The sequence below is a fragment of the Canis lupus genome, chromosome 18 (assembly GCF_048164855.1).
Source record: "Canis lupus baileyi chromosome 18, mCanLup2.hap1, whole genome shotgun sequence".
Classification (NCBI taxonomy): domain Eukaryota; kingdom Metazoa; phylum Chordata; class Mammalia; order Carnivora; family Canidae; genus Canis; species Canis lupus.
Genome location: NC_132855.1, coordinates 40,450,873 through 40,468,464, shown reverse-complemented (window position 1 = coordinate 40,468,464; position 17,592 = coordinate 40,450,873). Strand labels below are relative to the sequence as shown.

The window sequence follows — 17,592 nt, the reverse complement described above, 5'->3', positions numbered from 1 at the left end:
ATACATAGAAGGTAAATGGTAGGGGCACCTGGGTGACTCAGTTGGTGAAGCGTCTGCCTTCCCCTCAGGTCATGATCCTGGGGTCCTGGGATTGAGCCCCGCATGGGGTTTCCTGCTCAGCGGGGAGCCTGCTTCTCCCTCTCCATCTGCCCCTCCCTCAGCCCATCCTCTCTCTCACTCTTGCTCTCTGCCTCTCTAAAATAAATACAATAAAATCTTTGGGGAAAAAAAAAAACAAAAAAACAAAAAAAAAACAAAGAAGGGCAAATAGACTGTACCAGTATGTCCCATGGCCTTGCTAAGGAGGTATGTCTGGAGGGGACTCTATGCACATCTAGTTTCCCAGCAGGTGAACCGGAGCCCCGGAGTGAGGACGGCTGGTTGGGACAACATCTGAGGCCATCCTGCTCCTCTGTTTCCTGAACAAGATTCATCAAGGCAGCAAAAAGTTCATGTGCTCCCAGGCAACACACACTTTAGGGAAAGTACTTTCGGATCACACACAGTTAAATGATTGAAGGCCTGACAACCGACACAGCAATGCTGGCCACTTTATTGATAGGATTTTTATTGGTAAATGAGGTTTTCAAGTATTTCTAGACTGATTTGCTACAGTACTTTCAAAAAAAGCCTTATGCATTGATTCCATTCCCAGTTAAACAGCACTTTCATCCTTCCACATGTCCAATTCAGGGTCAGATTCACTGTTTAGATGAGATCACTGTGGCCCCAGGGAAGTGGCAAGCAGTTGAAATGGCGGGCTCACAGTGTCTGTGGCATGGGGGTGCAAATTGACCTGCTAGAGCTCGCAGCAAAGAGCTTTGTGGAACACAGTGCCGACCAGCAGTTTCCCTTTATACACAGAGGCCACGGTACTTCCTTGCAACACTGTACCATTGTCTGCATAAACCACTCTAACCTTGGGTTCTTCTGTTAAAATGTTCTGGATTCGGATCACCTAAGCAAAGAAATAATGTTAGCTTAAGATTTCTTTTAAAGTCACTCAAAAACATCACTTTAAAGATGGGTCACTTCTCCATATGAAGAAGCCTGTTGATAAATCAAATTTTGTTCCAAAATTACTCTTTATATAAGACACCGGTCTCCTTATTGCCCAAAATGACAGGTTTTAATCAGCTCATCTTGAAGAGAGATAGACACATAAGTCTGCCAGACTACGGAAGAGGTAGGAGTGAGTAGCCCAGCCTGGGTGTGAGACCCTGAAGAAGGAGGGACTGTGCTAAGTAGGGGGCACAGGGGAGCTGCTAGTAATAGTCGAATGACTGCCATGCTAGAATTCAGACCAGTTTTGTGTATTTATAGATAAGCTAGGAATTTGGATGCTCACACTTAATTCTTGGTTTTTAAATTCTGGCAATTAAAAAAAAAAAATTTCTCTGTACCATACTCAGCTTTTCCTCGGGACTTGAGACTGCAACTCTCAACATATAAGATTTTTAAGTTGAGTCTCCTCCCTCTAGTTGAGCAGAAATAGGATTGTGTCATTTAACAGCAGTGTAATAGGGGCACCTGGGTTGCTCAGTGGTTGAGCATCTGCCTTAGGCTCAGGGCATGATCCTGGGGTCCTGGAATCAAGTCCTACATCAGGCTCCCCACTGGGAACCTGCTTCTCCCTCTACCTATGTTTCTGCCTTTCTGTGTGTCTCTCACAAATAAATATATAAAATCTTTAAAAAACAAAACAGCATAGTAGCGTGCAAAGCTGATCACATGGAGTAGCCAATGTTTGACTCTTCTGGCAAGTAAAATGGCAATTTCATATAATCCACAGTACTGTAAAGAGCTCCCTGTAAGGCAGAGGCCCTGGGGTCATGTTTTGACCTTCACCTTCCCATTTGTTTTTTTGTTTGTTTGTTTGTTTTTCATTTCTAGAACAAGGTGCATGGGACTGGATTAAGTTTCTTTTCAACTCTAACTTCCTATCATTCTGAAGCCTTTAGGATAAAATACAATGACTGGAAGAAAGGGTACTTGTATACAAAAACATCAAATACAGCAGACTATGAGGGGGCAAGTGCGTGTATATAAAGGGTCAGTGGGAGCATTGAAAAGGACCTCTTTAAAACAGCTGCCCTGCCCACCTGCATTCAGTGGGGAATCTGCTGAAAGATTCTCTCCCTCCGCCTCTCCCCCCACAATTGCATGCTCACTCGCTCTCTCTCTCTTTCTCTCTCTCTCAAATAAATCTTTAAAAAAAGATTTTTAAAAAATCTTTAAAAAAAAAAAACAAAAAAACTGCCAGCCCAAAAAACAGATGTAGTTACTCACTGGGAAATAGGTGACGGTGCACCTGGGCTTAAGTGAGGTTCTTTCACTAAAAGTCAGTCACTCTTCTGTGGGGCAGCACATTAGATAATAGATTGTTATTACTTTTTTGCTATTCCTTACCAGATCCATCATTAGAAAGGAAGTACTTTTTCCAGAACAGCAAACCAAGTCCATGCTATAGCAAATGACCCAAGTTCACCAGATGAGCTAACAAGCAGGAACAAATTAGAATCTAACATTCTGCTCTGTTCTGAACAGTGAACACGCCACAGCATACATTTCTTCAATTCTGTTAAGCAAACCATACAGCAATCCTAATAGCTAAGAACCAGTAAAAGGCACAAAGGATTGCCATTAAACATAATCACGATTGTCCTGTAAACCTAGAGAGAAAGGGTATGGAGGGCCATACAGTAATTGGAAATGCACATTTCATTTGGGGTTTTTTAATCTGAGAGACATGAGCATTAATATAATTTTTGTGTGGGTGAGTGGGTGGCAATGAGACTGACTCTTAAAACTAAGCTTTAAAAAGAATACATAGTAAACCATGTCAAAAATTATATCGGTTATTTAATGTAAATAACAAATATAACAAATACATATTGAAAAACTCAAAATAGAAAACCCAAGATGAGGCACAGCAAATGTTCAAATGTCTACAGCAAAGTGAGTTTTAAATTCCTGTTGCACTGCCCAAATAGTCCACTAAATAAAGACCATGAAAATGAATGGAGTCTTTGGGTACTATAACTAAGATGGAAGGAAAGGTCTTTTAAGCCAAAATAATTCCAGTAAGTGACTGATCTTCCCATCCTGCAGGGAAAGTTTGGAGAAGATGGCTCTTTGCACATTAGGACTGCTGCACTATGTTAACCTGTGCGTATATTGACACATGGAAAGAGGGGAGTTAAAGTTAAAAACAGGTAGCAAGCTAATGACTAGACCATAGCACTGTGGTACATTCCACTTTTCAAACCTTTTTTTTTTTAAGATTTTATTTATTTGACACAGAGAGAGACAGAGCACGGAAGGAGTGGCAGAAGGAGAGGGAGAAGCAGGCTCCCCACTGAGCAGGAAGCCTGATGCAGGGCTGGATCCTAGGACCCTGGGATCCTAACCTGAGCCAAAGGCAGATGCTCAACTGACTGAGCCATGCTGGCGACCCTAAACTCTTGTGAATTCCCAAGCTGGAGAAACTCATTACTGAAGTAGGGGCACAGACTCCAGTCCAGTGTTGGCTACCCTGACCGAGCCCCCCACTCTGCTGAATCTCGTACAAAAGTCTGAAGTCTCCTTTGCCTCCCAGTTCTGGGTCAGGGCTGATCAAGGAGCAGCAGCACCACCACCACCACCAGGGGAATGGAAGGACTGGGAAGAAGGGAAGGAGGGAAGAAGGGAAGGAGGGAGGGAGGGAGGGAGGAAAGGAAGGAGGGAGGGTGTACAAGGCTTCCTCCTTGCAGGGTCCTTACTGGGTGTCGATGCCCCCCAACTAGGGGCCACGTTCCCTTCAGAGGACCCTCTCCCACTCTGCTTCTGATTTCTGGTGACCATCTCATGCCGCCCTTGCTAGCCCCAGGGGAATGTGTTATCTTTTGCTCATTCCCTCCGTGCACCCACATCTTTGTATAGAGGGCCTCTATTAAATCCCCTCAAATTATCCAATTTAAATGTACCATCTGTCTCCTGCCTAGACTCTGCCTAAAATGCCTCCCAAAGTCAAACTCCTTTTTAGATCTCATCATTTGGATCATCTATCCGCGTCCTACCTTCTATTTGCACATATAATTGAGATTTATGTCTCCAACCAGGAAACAGCAGGGAATAAGGTCGCTGATCTGATTAATTTTTCAAACTAACCTCTGATGCGGGAGGATTCTCCGAGTCATAGAAGAAGATCCTTATGCCATTGGGATGGCATCCAACCCAAAGGTCCCCTGTCACAGGATCCACGGATATATTATCCACGAGGGTATTAAAGTCCAGGGACTTCCAGGTTAAAACCAAGGAGAGAAGAAAGAAAGGACAGAAAGTAAAAACAATGGAGTGGTGATGGAACAATATATCAGTGAAAGCTATTGTCTTGTCCCCCTTGGTCACCACACTGCTGGTTCCAGGACACGATTTTGCTGCATTTCAATAGCACTCAGGGAATTTCTCTGGCTTTCCAGCTACGCTAGCATTTCACCAGTTGCCAGGACAGATGAGGGAAGGGGAAGATGCAGAAAGCCAAGCAGGATTATTATAAGTCAGATGAAATCATTTGGATTAACATCTGTGCATGAACCTAAAACTGAGGGAAGAAAAAGGTTTAAGTACAGCATAAAACAGTTCCTTCTAATAAAATGGCATGTGCAAATGATATTTTTATAAGCATTCAGTAAACAACCAGGAAATGTAGATTCATTTTTGATGAGCACATCTCATAGGTTCTTCTTTAGTGGCTAATCATAGGCTATGCAGCCAGAGGAGAAATGATCACCCAGGGTCTCATTTTGCCTTGGATTTGGGGAAAAGTTTCTCCTTTAGTTTTCTGATGTTATTCAACTCCCTGTTCTTCTGCTGTTTATTTTCTAAATATAAGTTGCAAGCATGTGATGACTGCACAGATTGCTGTCGAGGCTTTGTACCAGGATCATAAATAATACCAATGATTCTTAATTCCACCATTCATCATCTTGGCTGCCTTCTACTGGGAAGAAATCACATCTATTTGTTTACCTCTAACTCTCCATTGGAGAAGTAATATCTCCCATGTACCTCAAACAGAGGCCAGCATATCTCAGCGCCCAGAGACCGTGTAATAGCTGGTGGTGACTCACTGCAAAGGCCAGAGTGTGGGCAGACTGTTGCAGCAAACCAATGCTGCCCTGCCTGTGCTTCCTCCTCAGAATGAGACCCGTCCCCACACCTCCATCCATGAAGGGGCTGCAGGGCTCACGCCTCACGGCAGAGCCTCCATGCAGATCCTTCATTCATTCTCACCCTGGAGATAGGCAAGGTCGGCCAAAGGAGGCGGCCAAGCAAACATCCTCGGCCAAAACCAGCTCCAGGCCTTCTCTGTCCCCCCAAACCACCATCTATCACAGTGTCAGACATTCTACGCCGATACTGTAATTTCTTTAGATGAGGAAAATATTTGTCTCAGGGCTCTGCTATTATCTTTGGAAGGGATAATGGCCGATTAGTGAATTTCATGGCGGCTGAAAGCCTACAGAGGAGGTGGGCTGGAGGTGAGAGAAGAGAAGGGCACCAAATCTCAGGGTCCCCGTTCATGTGACACACAATTACTCTGCAAGCAGCTCAGCTCCGGGACAGTGGATAGGTAAGTGGCAGGCCTTGCTCCTGCCAAGGAGGGGCTGACAGGCCAGCAGGGGGCCCTTTTAGGGCCAGCAATGAACTCTTGCCTTGCAAATCACTAATTCCTAGCGATGTTAACTCACTACAATGCACGCAGCATGCATTTCAAGCTTCCACAAAGCCAAGTGGAAAATGTTACATGCCTTGATAAAAGAAACATAATAAATTATTCTCATTGGGAAAAACTGTGTCCTCTCTTAACAAATATCCCAATTTTTAGAAAATTGGAATGCACTGAAGTGGGACTAATTCATTGGCTGTGTCCTGGAATCTTTTTTTTTTTTCTTTTTGTGGAGGAGGGGATTATTTTATTGCAGTAAAATATGCATAACATGAAATATGTCATTTTAAAGTGTACAATTCAGTGACCTGAGTACACTTACAGGGTTGTGCGACCACTACCCCTTATCCATTTCCAGAAACTTTCATCCTCCCAAACAGAAAGTCTGTACTCAGTGGTTCCCCATTCCTCTCTCCACTATGCCCCTGTCTCCCATTTCACTTTCTGTCTATGAGTCTACTTATTATAGGAACCTGTTATAAGTTGAATCACACAATATTTGTCCTTTTGTGTCTGGCTTACCTCACTTCACATCAGGTCTTCGATGTTCATCCATGTGGGAGCATGTATTAGTACTGCATTCTTTTTTAAGGCTGAGTAATATTCCCTTGTATGTCTACACACCACATTTTGACAGGACATAAGCCCACCCATGTCTCATCACAGATTCTAAGATCAGTCTTAGCTTATTTATCAAATTCCTTGACACTCCAAGTATTCATGAATTAACAGGTCTTGATTAATATGATCCTTCCAAAGAAAAAATAACATTACAGTCACAGGGGTAGACTCAGCTCAATTGTTATGTCAAGAGTCGGGCATTACCTGTTGCCAAAAGTGGGAGCCAAACCCAAAATGAGTCCTTGGCAAGATCAGTGTCTTTATCATTGTGCATTGAATATATATATATTGGGTTGGGCTCCATTCTTATAAGATTCTTTAACTTTCAATCTATAGAAGTACCTATTGTTATAACCACCATTTGTTTTTATTCTCTCAGCCAGTATGAGTGTGTGAAATTCCATTTTACTTCAGCTAATTCCAAATTTGCCATGCCAACGATTTTTAATGTAGAACATGATACTACATTTGATACTGTTTTGAGATAATTTTTCTCAGAGTGAAGCCCCTCGTGACAGTACATTGGAAGTCCTGGCAGGAACAGTTCCATGCTTCCTGGTGATAGTGCTTCATGCTGTCAGTGGTTGTGGCAAGAGAGCAAGGTCTTATTTGTAAGGGACAGGAGACTACTTTCAGAATCCCCACCTAACTGTTTCGTTCTCTTTCTCCTCCTTTATGCTTTTACCACCTTTGACCCAATCCTTCAGATCAGATCATAATTGGAGGTAGAAGATAAGCCACTGAAGCGTACCCAGCCCCATCATATTAATTTAATTTAATAAGTCTTTCTTGAGTGCCTACTATGTGTTAGGAACTCTTCCAGGGACAAATAGAAAACACCCTATGTTTCTAGAACTTACACCCTAGTGAAAGAGGTGGACAATAGAAGATAAATAAAATATATGGTATTTAACTTATAAAACATGAGTAAAATATATAATATTAGTAATGAATGTTGAAGGGAAAATAAAGCCGTGAGGAGAAAGAAAGTGCATGTGTGTACGTTTGTGTGCATGTGTATATGCATGTTGGAGGAGGTCATCGAGAGGACATGACCACCAGTTGATCCTCAAGCTGGACTCAGGCAATTGAAGGCTCCTTAACCCCTCCCCTGTCCTTGGGATGTACATTCTGCCCACTGTTTCCACAGTTGGGAGCTGTTCCAAGGACATAGCCTTGAGAGAGTAATGTATTATTGAGACCATCTGGACAGTATATGTGGCTGAATCCAGTTAAGACCTCTATGTAAACTTTTAAGATTCTGGTGGGTGGGTGTGGAGATGTACTTGTCTTATGGCTGCTCAAGATAAGCCTCATATGTAATTTCCTTTGCTTATTAAACCTGCCACCTGGCAATCTGGAATGGTCTGCCTTCTTTTATCTCTCCTTGCCCTCTATGTATGAGGAGGGAGCCCTCCCATGAGCAAGGGAGCAGTTTCAGATTGCACCCAGGAAGCTCCCAAGATTATAAACTAACACTTGGTGAGCCAGCCAGGAGACCAAAGAAATGGACTTTAGGAAAGAGGCCTCCTTGGGGGAAATCTTGAGTTGTCCATTGACTTCTATGTGGGGAAGGGTGGCCCACATGTCAGATGCTTGTGAACTGCCACATGAGTTCAGTGATCCCTGAAAATGCCAGCTGATCTAATGCACTACTCAGCCATAACAAAGAATGAGATCTTGTAATTTGCAAAAACATGGATTGACTTAGAGGATATCATGCTAAGTGAACTAAGTCCGACAGAGAAAGACAAACACCATATAATTACACTTATTGTGGAAACTAAAAACCAAAACAAATGAATAAAGAAACAACAGAAACAGACTTGTAAATACAGAGAACAAACTGGTGGTTGCCAGTGAGGAAGGTGGGGGGGGGGGGAAGGATAGCAAAAAAGGTACAGGAGATTAAGAGGTACCAACCTCAGATATAAAATAAATAAGTCACGGAAATGAAAAATATAGTTGATAGTATTATAATACTATTGTATTGTGACAGATGGTGACTACACTTGTGATGAGTGTGCAGCAATGTACAGAATTTTCCAATCACTATGTTGTACACCTGAAATTAATGTCAACTATACATCAATAATAAGGTTTTTAATAAATAAATTTTTTAAAAAAGAAAGTAAGAAGATGAGTTGAGGTTAGGGAAGGACATGTGGGAGTCTACTACTCTGTAGCTCTGGGCTAGCAGACAAGGTGGGAGAGCAAGATGATAAGTTGGAGACCTTGCATGCCATTTCGAAAAACTAGGAGGGTGTGAGCTGCTAAGAATTAAGGTCCAAGTGTTGTGACAAAATCTGATTGGGATACGAAGTGGTGGAAGGTCTGAAAAAGTGGGGAGAGTGAAGAAGATGCTATGAAATGAACGAAAGGCCCCACTCTATCCAACCCCTAATACAAAGGAAAGCAAAAGCACCACAACAACCCCAGCCCACGGGGCAGCCTCCAATTGGGGAAACGTTCTCGAAGAAAGAATGTACTTCCACTGAGCTTATTGATACAGCTGCCAAGTTCCAGCAAAAGGCCAGGGAAAGTATCCAGCATGGTTAGTGCTCCTATGGGATATGGGGGAGATGGCATTTCTCTAGGCAGGAAGCAGAGAAAATGAGCAACATCACCACACACCTGCTCTCCAGCAGCACCTGTATGGCACTCAAAGGTTCAAAGTACTCACCCCCTTATAGATTGGATTGTCCTAGCCTGCTGTGAGGTTTGGCCCAATGAGGGGCACCTCCCTGGGCATATAGAACCCTGAGAATCTATAGAGGAGGTACACAACAATGCTTAGGGTGTTGGGAATGAGACAGGCAATCTCCATCTCTGTCTTTGAAGGCCCTGATCAGCCACATTCACTGCAAGAGTGAAAAGTAGGATACTCCAATCTGCCCCCAACATCTGTTATGGACACTTATGTCCATGTTGAGCTCAGTTGTAGGACAAGATGTTTATGATGTTTGGCGATCCATTGTTGATCTAGGGAAAACTGACAAATCCCGGAGAATGGTACGGGCCGTGGGAAGGACCTGAGACAGAGAGATCACCCATAGAATCTAAAGGTTATCCCAATAAGCTGTAAAGTTCCAGTAGAAATAATCCAAAAGCAAATGTGGTTTAACCTCATTGCTGCAGGGACCTTGCCTGAGCAGAAAAACGGACAACCCAACACTGTGTTCACTGCCTATGGAAAGCCATAAAACCTGAACAGATTCAGACCTGCTCCATTTGCCCCTTACCATCCCTGACGCCCTGCCTGCTCCCACAGAAGCCTCAGGAATACAGTCCTATTTGGGGTGGGTGCTTCTCACACTCATGTATAGATACAGGCCAGGATTGCCTCCATGTGAGGGCAGTTGAAGATAATCAGAGGCTTCAAGTTGGACTCACTACTCACTGGTCCTCCAGAAGTGACAGCCCTGCCGGGTAACCCTCAGAAGTTTCAACACTATCAATGGTTGCAGAGAGTAAATGGTTATGTTTAAGAAAGTTCTTTGATGAATTTAGTGTCCCCACCACCACCACCACAAGAACTTGAGGTTTGTCTCTCTCCAATACCAGAGAATATATCGGGCATTGACATTCTACAAGATGAAACTGCAAACCTCTATCTGGGAGTTCTGACCCTGGGTTAGAGCAATCAAACCAGTGCTGAGGGGAAACACCCCCTGGGATCCAGTTGGCCTGTTGCCCCTGAGTATAATGGTAACTGTCAAACAATAGAAATTGCTTGGGGGCATTAAGAGATAGGAGAAACTAAAAACATGCTGCAGGACATTCTGCAGGCTTTCCTGGAATAGCTGCAAGGGAGACGACGGGTCATGAACCCACAGGAAATTCAAGGTCCAGGAACTGCCATAAGGCTTTTGGGAGTCCTTTGGTTGGGCAAGACATATGTTCCAGAAGCTGTGATTGATAAGGTGCAAGCTTAGTAACCTCTAAAAACTTGAAAGCAGTGCAAACCTTTGTAGGGATTTGGGGGTTTTGGAGGACTTTTATTCCCCATCTGACACCATGTCTCTGTCTCTAATATGGACTGGTTAAGAAAGGACTTTTGTAGGACTGGGGATCAGGGCATCAAGTCACCCTCGAGAAAGCAGAAATACCAGTGAAGGAGATTAAAGCTCTGAGCATGTCCCAAGCAATGGGCTGCTATTTGAGTTAGATGTGTCTGTGACTCTAGAAGGTATGGGTTGGGCACTGTGGTGGGCATAACAGAAGGGCAGAGGACCCCAAGATTTTGGTCCCAGTTCTGGAAGGGGACAGAAACTCTGTATGCTCAATAGAGCAACAGCTCCTAGCAGTATATGCAGTACTGCTCCAAGTGGAGCCTCTCAGGAAGGAAGAGTATATCAGAGTAGGAACTTCCTTTCCTATCAAGGGGTGGGCCAAGAACATGTTCTATCCATGCATCTCTGCCATGGCTCAAACCCCCATGTTCACAAAGTGGTATTCCTATCTGCCGCATGGGAGCACCCTGGCCACTGTTTCTAGAAATGCAGGCACTACTAGGCTCTGTAGAGTATGTAAATCACCCAGATTCCTCCCCATCCCTGCCCCCCTTCCGTGGCAGCCCTTGCAGCCTCTAGAGAGAGAGTAGGGGATGGATCTAATCAAGGGAATCAATCAACAGAAACTGCAGTTGCTATTCAGCCCAACACTGACACCATCTGGATAGAAGCAGGAAGACACGGCAGCGGCCAATGGGCTGAACTCAGGGCTGTTTGTCTGGTGATCACTCCTGAGCCCTGACGTAATCCTTTGCATTGACAGTTGGGCGGTTCTAAAGGGATTAATTCTATGGTTTGGGCAGTGGCAAGCCAAGAGGAAGATGATAGTGAATGAGCTCCACTGGGGTCAGGATATATGGAAAAACATTTGAGTCTGCCTGCAAGAACCTGAGACAGTCCTCACTGTCTTCCCCGTTCCAGCTCATAAAGGATTGACCTTCTCTGGCAATCAGGAAGCTGATGTCATAGCTTGGGGATAAGTTCTAGCAACAAACTCTTTAGTAGATACAGAGATTGGGTGCATAAAAAGAGTAGCCACCCCAATATGCCCGGTGGGAGGACATATTTCCAGGGATGCTCTATTGTCCTCAAAATACAGTGACTTGGTCAATATAGTAACAGCATGCCCTATGTGTTTTAAACTATACCCATGGCAACTGCCAAGGCAACTGCCAAAGGGAGATTAAAAAATCTGAGGCCATCCACTGGGATTGGCAAAGCCCTGACCAAATTCATCCAGCAAGCCTTAAATGGTAGCCAATAAAGCCTGTCCTTACTGGACACTGAAATGTCTCTAATAATAAAAGCTGTCCTCCAAAATAGGATGGCCTTGAACACTATTACCCCCTCTTTGCCATTATGCAAACAGAATATTGTGTGTTCATACCTAATGAGTCTGCTAACATGTCCCCTTTATTAAATCACTTGAGGACACAAGTGTAACCTGGACTGATCTGACTCTCAGCTTAAGGGACTTAATAAATCAGTGGTTCAGATCATGGGGCTCTTGGATGAAAAAAATTGTCATCGAGTTTGGGAATCATTGCCATAATCTGTGTTTCCTCTTGCCTGTGCCTGTATCGTTGCTATGGTATCTGCCTCCAGTGTAGCCAGATAGCCACTAAACCAGCTGCCTCCATGCTAGTGACCCCCCTGGCTGACTGCTCAGGGCACACGGCAGAAGAGGGGGTTATATGAGATTGTAAGAGCTGTCACATGGGATGGAGTACTGGAGGAGGTCACTGAGAGGACGTGACCACTGGCTGAACCTCAAGCTGGACCTGGACAAGGGAAGGCTCCTCATCCCCTTCCCTGTCCTTTGAAGAATAGGTTCTGCCCACTGTTCACACAGTGGGAGCCATTCAGAGGACACAGCCTTGACAGAGTAAGGTGCTGTTGAGCCCAACTGGACAGTATATGGACAGCACCCCCATTAAGGCCTCTAGACAAACTGCTATGATTCTGGTGGGCAGGTGCATGCAGAGAGCTACTTGTCCTGCAGCTGCCCAAGACAAGCCAAGTAAATAAGTTCCTTTGTCTATTAAACCTGCCAGCTACCAATCTGGAGTGGCCTGCATCTTTCTTGGTCTCTCTCTGCCCTCAGTGTAGGGAGGCAGGGCAATAGGGTGGTTCGGATTGGACCAGAAGGCCCCCCTCCCCCAGGTTACAAACTCTCCCTTTGTGTGTGTGTGTGTGTGTGTGTGTAGCTGGGGGTGGGGGGCAGAGTTGCAAGCTTAGATTAGGTAAAGCCAGGGAAGACCTCGCTGAGGTGACATTTGAGTGGAAATGGAAGGATATGAAGGAGAGAGCCACAGAGGTCTGGAGGAAGGTCATTGGAGCAGAGGGAAGAGTGGCTCACCTGAGGCGGGGCCCCACCTTGTGAGCTGAGGGACAGGTAGGCTCAGGAGGAAGAGTGTGCGCTGGAGACAAAGGTGGCAAAGTGATGCGCTGCACAGGTGCGGGGTGGCCACTGGGAGTCCTTGATACTTTATTGGGCTTTATATTATATTTATATTATTCTAAATATTGTGTAGAGCGCTGTCATATGAAACACCAGTGGAGGTGATTTCTTGGCTCTTTTATCCACATGGAGGGAAACATGAAAGAGAGAGAGAAAGGGAAGGAAGGGAGGGAGGGAGGGAGGCCAGCAGGGAAGGAAGGGAGGGAGGGAGGAAAGGAAGGGAAGCTGAACAATAAAACGCCAAACTGAGAATTCACTAGGGCAGAAAGAATCAAAGTTTCAGAGGTGAGGTACTTGGTTTGCTGCTTCCCACTCTGCAGCTGCATAAAAGTGAACAACAAACACACACGATGCTGTTGACTCTTAATAAAGAAATGAAAAATTGGTTCTCACCCACTCCAATTAGACAATCCTTTCTTGCTCACTTTTAATTTCACAAATCAATTAGAATCTAATTATCACTCTGCAAACTTATAGTGTTAATACATCTTACCTTCAATGGAGTTAAAGTCCAATTAGCGTGCTTTTCATACACATGAATCTTATGAGCCAGCAATTCAGATATATAGACATACCTTCAAAGAAAAAAGAGCTACATCAAAGCACTTGAAGCAATACGACTCAGAAGGTTATGGTGAAGTTGTAAGAACTCTTCCTAGGAAAGAACTTTGCTTAGAGACTGGAAAATGGAGCCCTTCTCAGAGCACGCCCAATTCCAAAAACAACAATAACAACAACAACAACAAAAATCTCGAGTTTACAGTACACAAAGGAGTTTTAATTTTTGAAAAGTTATTTCTAAAGATAGGAACCTAGTTGTCCTTGATTAGAAGGGAAGAAACTTAGTCCTAGTACCAGCTCTTAAATCTGGAAGCAAAATATATTACACTACTTCTCTTAGTTTACCAGATTGTGCATCTCAGGGGATAGTGAGTTCTCTGGGGCAGGCTGCGGGAAAGCCCTTTGACAACCAAGCCTCGGTTGTAAGTGAGGGAAAGTATGAGAAGACAACATGCTTGGCCTGGATATAAGAGAAGTCTTCCTCCCCTCTCACCCTGAGTCTGGTCCTGACCTTGGGCATTTAGTATTTTGCAGGCAGCGCAATGCCCTACTTATCATAAGGAAATGTATGTGGTCAGTGCGTCCCAGGACAAAAAGAAAAATAACTACTAATTATCTGCTACTTGGAAGACCAGGAGATGCTATAAATAATTGAAAGCTTCCCTCTAAATATGTTATTAACTTTCTGAAATCTGTGATGATAGAAGATGAGTAAGGGTCTATATGATGGATACATGGCTTTTGTATATAGACAATGTTACCTCAAGTGTGATCCCCAGACCAGTGTTGCTCTGTGAATTGTTTCAGGGCCATCATCAAGTAATAATATAAATCAACTACATCATAAAGCACACCGCCTAGTTAGGCTGACTTTTCTCCAATAGTAACACTTTCTTGATGAAGAAAGCAGTGTCTTGATTTACATTTTGGTGCAAGCTCTTTATCTTGTCACAAACCAGGACTACTGAGATATGTAACTACATGCTGTTTATCTTATTATGCACTCAAAAATCTTCCCTCAAAGCAAAGCTATTTAGTAATACTAAATGTTTATCACAGTTCCCCTTCTTGATATAGGGCAAGATTTCAAAAATTTCCAAAGAATTTGAATTTCAAAGAATTCCTCCCAAAAAATTTCAAAGAATATGCCTACACAAAATAGAAAATTTTGATTTGATACATTTTATCCCCTGAAAAGTTAAGATATTTTAACATTCTTCCTAATTTCCTCTTACCAGAATAACATGTTAGAATGCACCATGTTATTTAGAAGATGAGTATGTTCTAAAGATATCTAACAAGAATCTGGGGAAATGCATGACATTTTAAAGAGGTCACATACTTGCCGTCAGGTGAAATGTTGATTCCATTAGCAAAATCAAATCCGTCTGCCATCACTTGAACTTCAGTTGGACTATAGTAAACAACATAAGACCACGCTAAACCCAAATAGAGCTCCCAGGATTTCAAGTAGACATCAGTAAAATAGTGATCATTTGTGGCGTAAAAGTGCTCAGGTCCCACAGCAACAATATCATTTAAACTGCAAATTCAAACACATATATATGATATATACAGGTGAAGGTATTGTATGTCACAGGATTTTGCATTGATTAGCATTCATTAATGGCTGTCCCTAAAATGAAGATGCGGGATGAAGCTTTTACTGTCGCTGTTTTGGTACAGAATTAAAATGACATCAATCCCACATGTATAATCCTCAAAGACAAAGTTACTCTAAAAAACCCTAAAAGGTTCTTATAGCAGTGCAACGTAAAAATCCTATTAACTGTATCTGAAAAATAGTGCTGTGGGTGTGTGTGTGTGTGTGTGTGTGTGTGTGTGTGTGTGTGGATATACTAAATTCAGTAGACATTAAATTAAGCCAGAAATCATTATCAGGGCAAAATTTATTCATGTTCATATAGCACTCACTCTCATATAGAACAGTCTGGAACATTATCAGGCAGTGGGAGGGAAAAACACTGGCAATCTTGAGACTTGTATTTCAGTTAAAGCTCTGCCACTATTAGCTGTGCAATTTAGGCAAATCAATCATTTCACATGTCAGGGCCTCAGTTTCCTTATCTGTAAAAGGAAGATAGGATGGATTGCTCTTTTGGTCTTAAAAGATCACTTCTGGCCTTAAAGTTTCATGATTCTTAACTGAGGAAAATGTCCATGAAAAAGAATGCTCAGGAACAGGATGGTGCTTTGGCATATTTTCTTTCTGATTTTGATTCTCTCTCCGTTACTGAAAATCTAAGATATATGAGTCTATTTTTCTGCTTTAATAGGTACAACAGTGAACACATAAGTGAGTCATTCTGTGCTGATGGAGGTGACAGAAGTTCCCCAGGGCCATTATCTGCGAGAGAATTATCTCTGCTCCGTTGCAGAGGGCGGCATGGCCAGCACATCAGCTCTGACGCAGCTCTGGGCTCCTGGGCCGGTTAGATAAGCATACAGAGTCTCAGTTTTCTCATCTGTAAAGAGAGGTTAAACAATTTTCCCAAAGTCATACAGCTCATTAGTATAAGACTAAGGGTTATAATCTTAATTTGGGGAGTCTCAGTGGAACTCACAATAAGACAATGCCCGCTGTGTGCTTTGTAGAAAGCCTGCCACTTGCTGAACCTTCCATTAATGGTGGCCACGATCATGACACGAGAAAAAAGGCCTAGGAATTTAGGGTTAGTGTGTACAGGCTCCAGGCATGAACCTCTTCTCTCTCTCTCTCTCTCTCTTTTAAGAGTAAATTTCCAAAATGAGTATACTTTCCAAACCATTTGCATGTGTTCATAAAAAAGAGCAGAGAGGAATGTTTCAGAGTAACAGCTTTGAAGTCTTATAGACCCCATTTGATTTTTTTTTAAAGATTTTATTTATTTATTCATGAGAGACACAGAGAGAAAGAGAGGCAGAGACACAGGCAGAGGGAGAAGCAGGCTCCATGCAAGAGCCTGACGTGGGACTCAATCCCGTGACTCCAGGATCACGCCCTGAGCTGAAGGCAGATGCTCAACCACTGAGCCACCCAGGGATCCCGTAGACACCATTTGAATGCTGACATAGTCAGCATTGTCTGTGGTGCCACAGCATGTCACTGACATCTATACCTCAGTTTCCCCTCTGTTCTTTTGTGAGGTTAAGGTAAATAAAATGAAAGAAGAACACAAAGACCTTGGCACTATGCCTGGCATACAGGAGATGATCGATCATGACCACTGTGTTATCGTTAATAATATACTTCAATTGTGATAGGTTAGTAATAGGAATATTAATGCTATAAACAACAATATCAACAACCATTAAATACAAAACAGAACATCTACATGGCTAGTCCTTTGTTGGGAGAGCAGAATTCTAGTTAATTGTGGCATGATGGTTTTTTTCAGTTTGGTTCTATATTGCCAAAGACAAATATTTTTGCAAATTTCTCAGAAAAAAATACTCTGACGCTGGGAATCTGGACAAGTATGAAACTTCCAAGACTAATTGTGAAACAAATACAATAAGCTTTCACTATTTCATAGTGGCTTAGAGCAGCGGCTTCAGCCTCAAGCTACCAGGGTTAAAAATCCCAGCTATATCATTTTATTGATGGCATCATCTGGGACAAGTTAAATACTCCAGGCTTCAGAGTTTGTGTTTTTTTAAATCCAAAATGACATAATAATAACACCTAATTAAGAAGATATTCGTAAAAAGATAATAAAGTAATCAGTTTAAATTGTTTATTGTAGCACCTAACTTACAGTTAAAACTCATTGTTACTATCACAATTATTACAAGTACGATTATTATTAGCTCAGCTTCTCCATTCTATATACTCTTCCCTAATTCAGACTTTGGTATGTGGCCCATGTGCCAGACATTCAGTATCCTCATTCTCTTTCCAAAATACATTTGTTGAGTGAATGTATAAATAAACTGTTCCACCAAAAGCTGTTCTCTGAATTTTCACTCATCCTAGGGATGCAGAAGACTTGGGTCATACAGTTCCTATTTAGCTACTAATTAGTTGATTGACCTTCATCCAGTAACTCAGTTTTTCTCCAATTTCAGTTGTTCCATCTTCAAAACCGCCAGATAAGAAAAGAGAGGAGGTGGTCCAGTGAACAGTGAGTGCATACTATGTGCCAGGCACTCTGCTAGGTCCTTGCATGTAAATAACACATGGATTAAAAGAAATCTAGATTTACAAATACCGAGGTAGTCCAATG

The 17,592-nt window shown here is 42.8% G+C and overlaps 1 protein-coding gene across 1 annotated transcript in view; it reads right to left on the bottom strand.

The window, feature by feature from the left end:
* Positions 1–551: 551 nt before the first annotated feature.
* The window catches only part of PON1 (paraoxonase 1), a 34,978-nt gene continuing 17,937 nt past the window's right edge, over positions 552–17,592 (bottom strand). Inside the window, exons 6-9 of the mRNA XM_072784090.1 lie at positions 14,709–14,909; positions 13,299–13,380; positions 4,150–4,278; positions 552–958 (exon numbers count right to left, since the gene is read on the bottom strand). Coding sequence (XP_072640191.1) covers positions 800–958; positions 4,150–4,278; positions 13,299–13,380; positions 14,709–14,909 — 571 coding nt within the window. The 3' untranslated portion in view covers positions 552–799. The remainder of the gene's footprint in view (positions 959–4,149; positions 4,279–13,298; positions 13,381–14,708; positions 14,910–17,592) is intronic.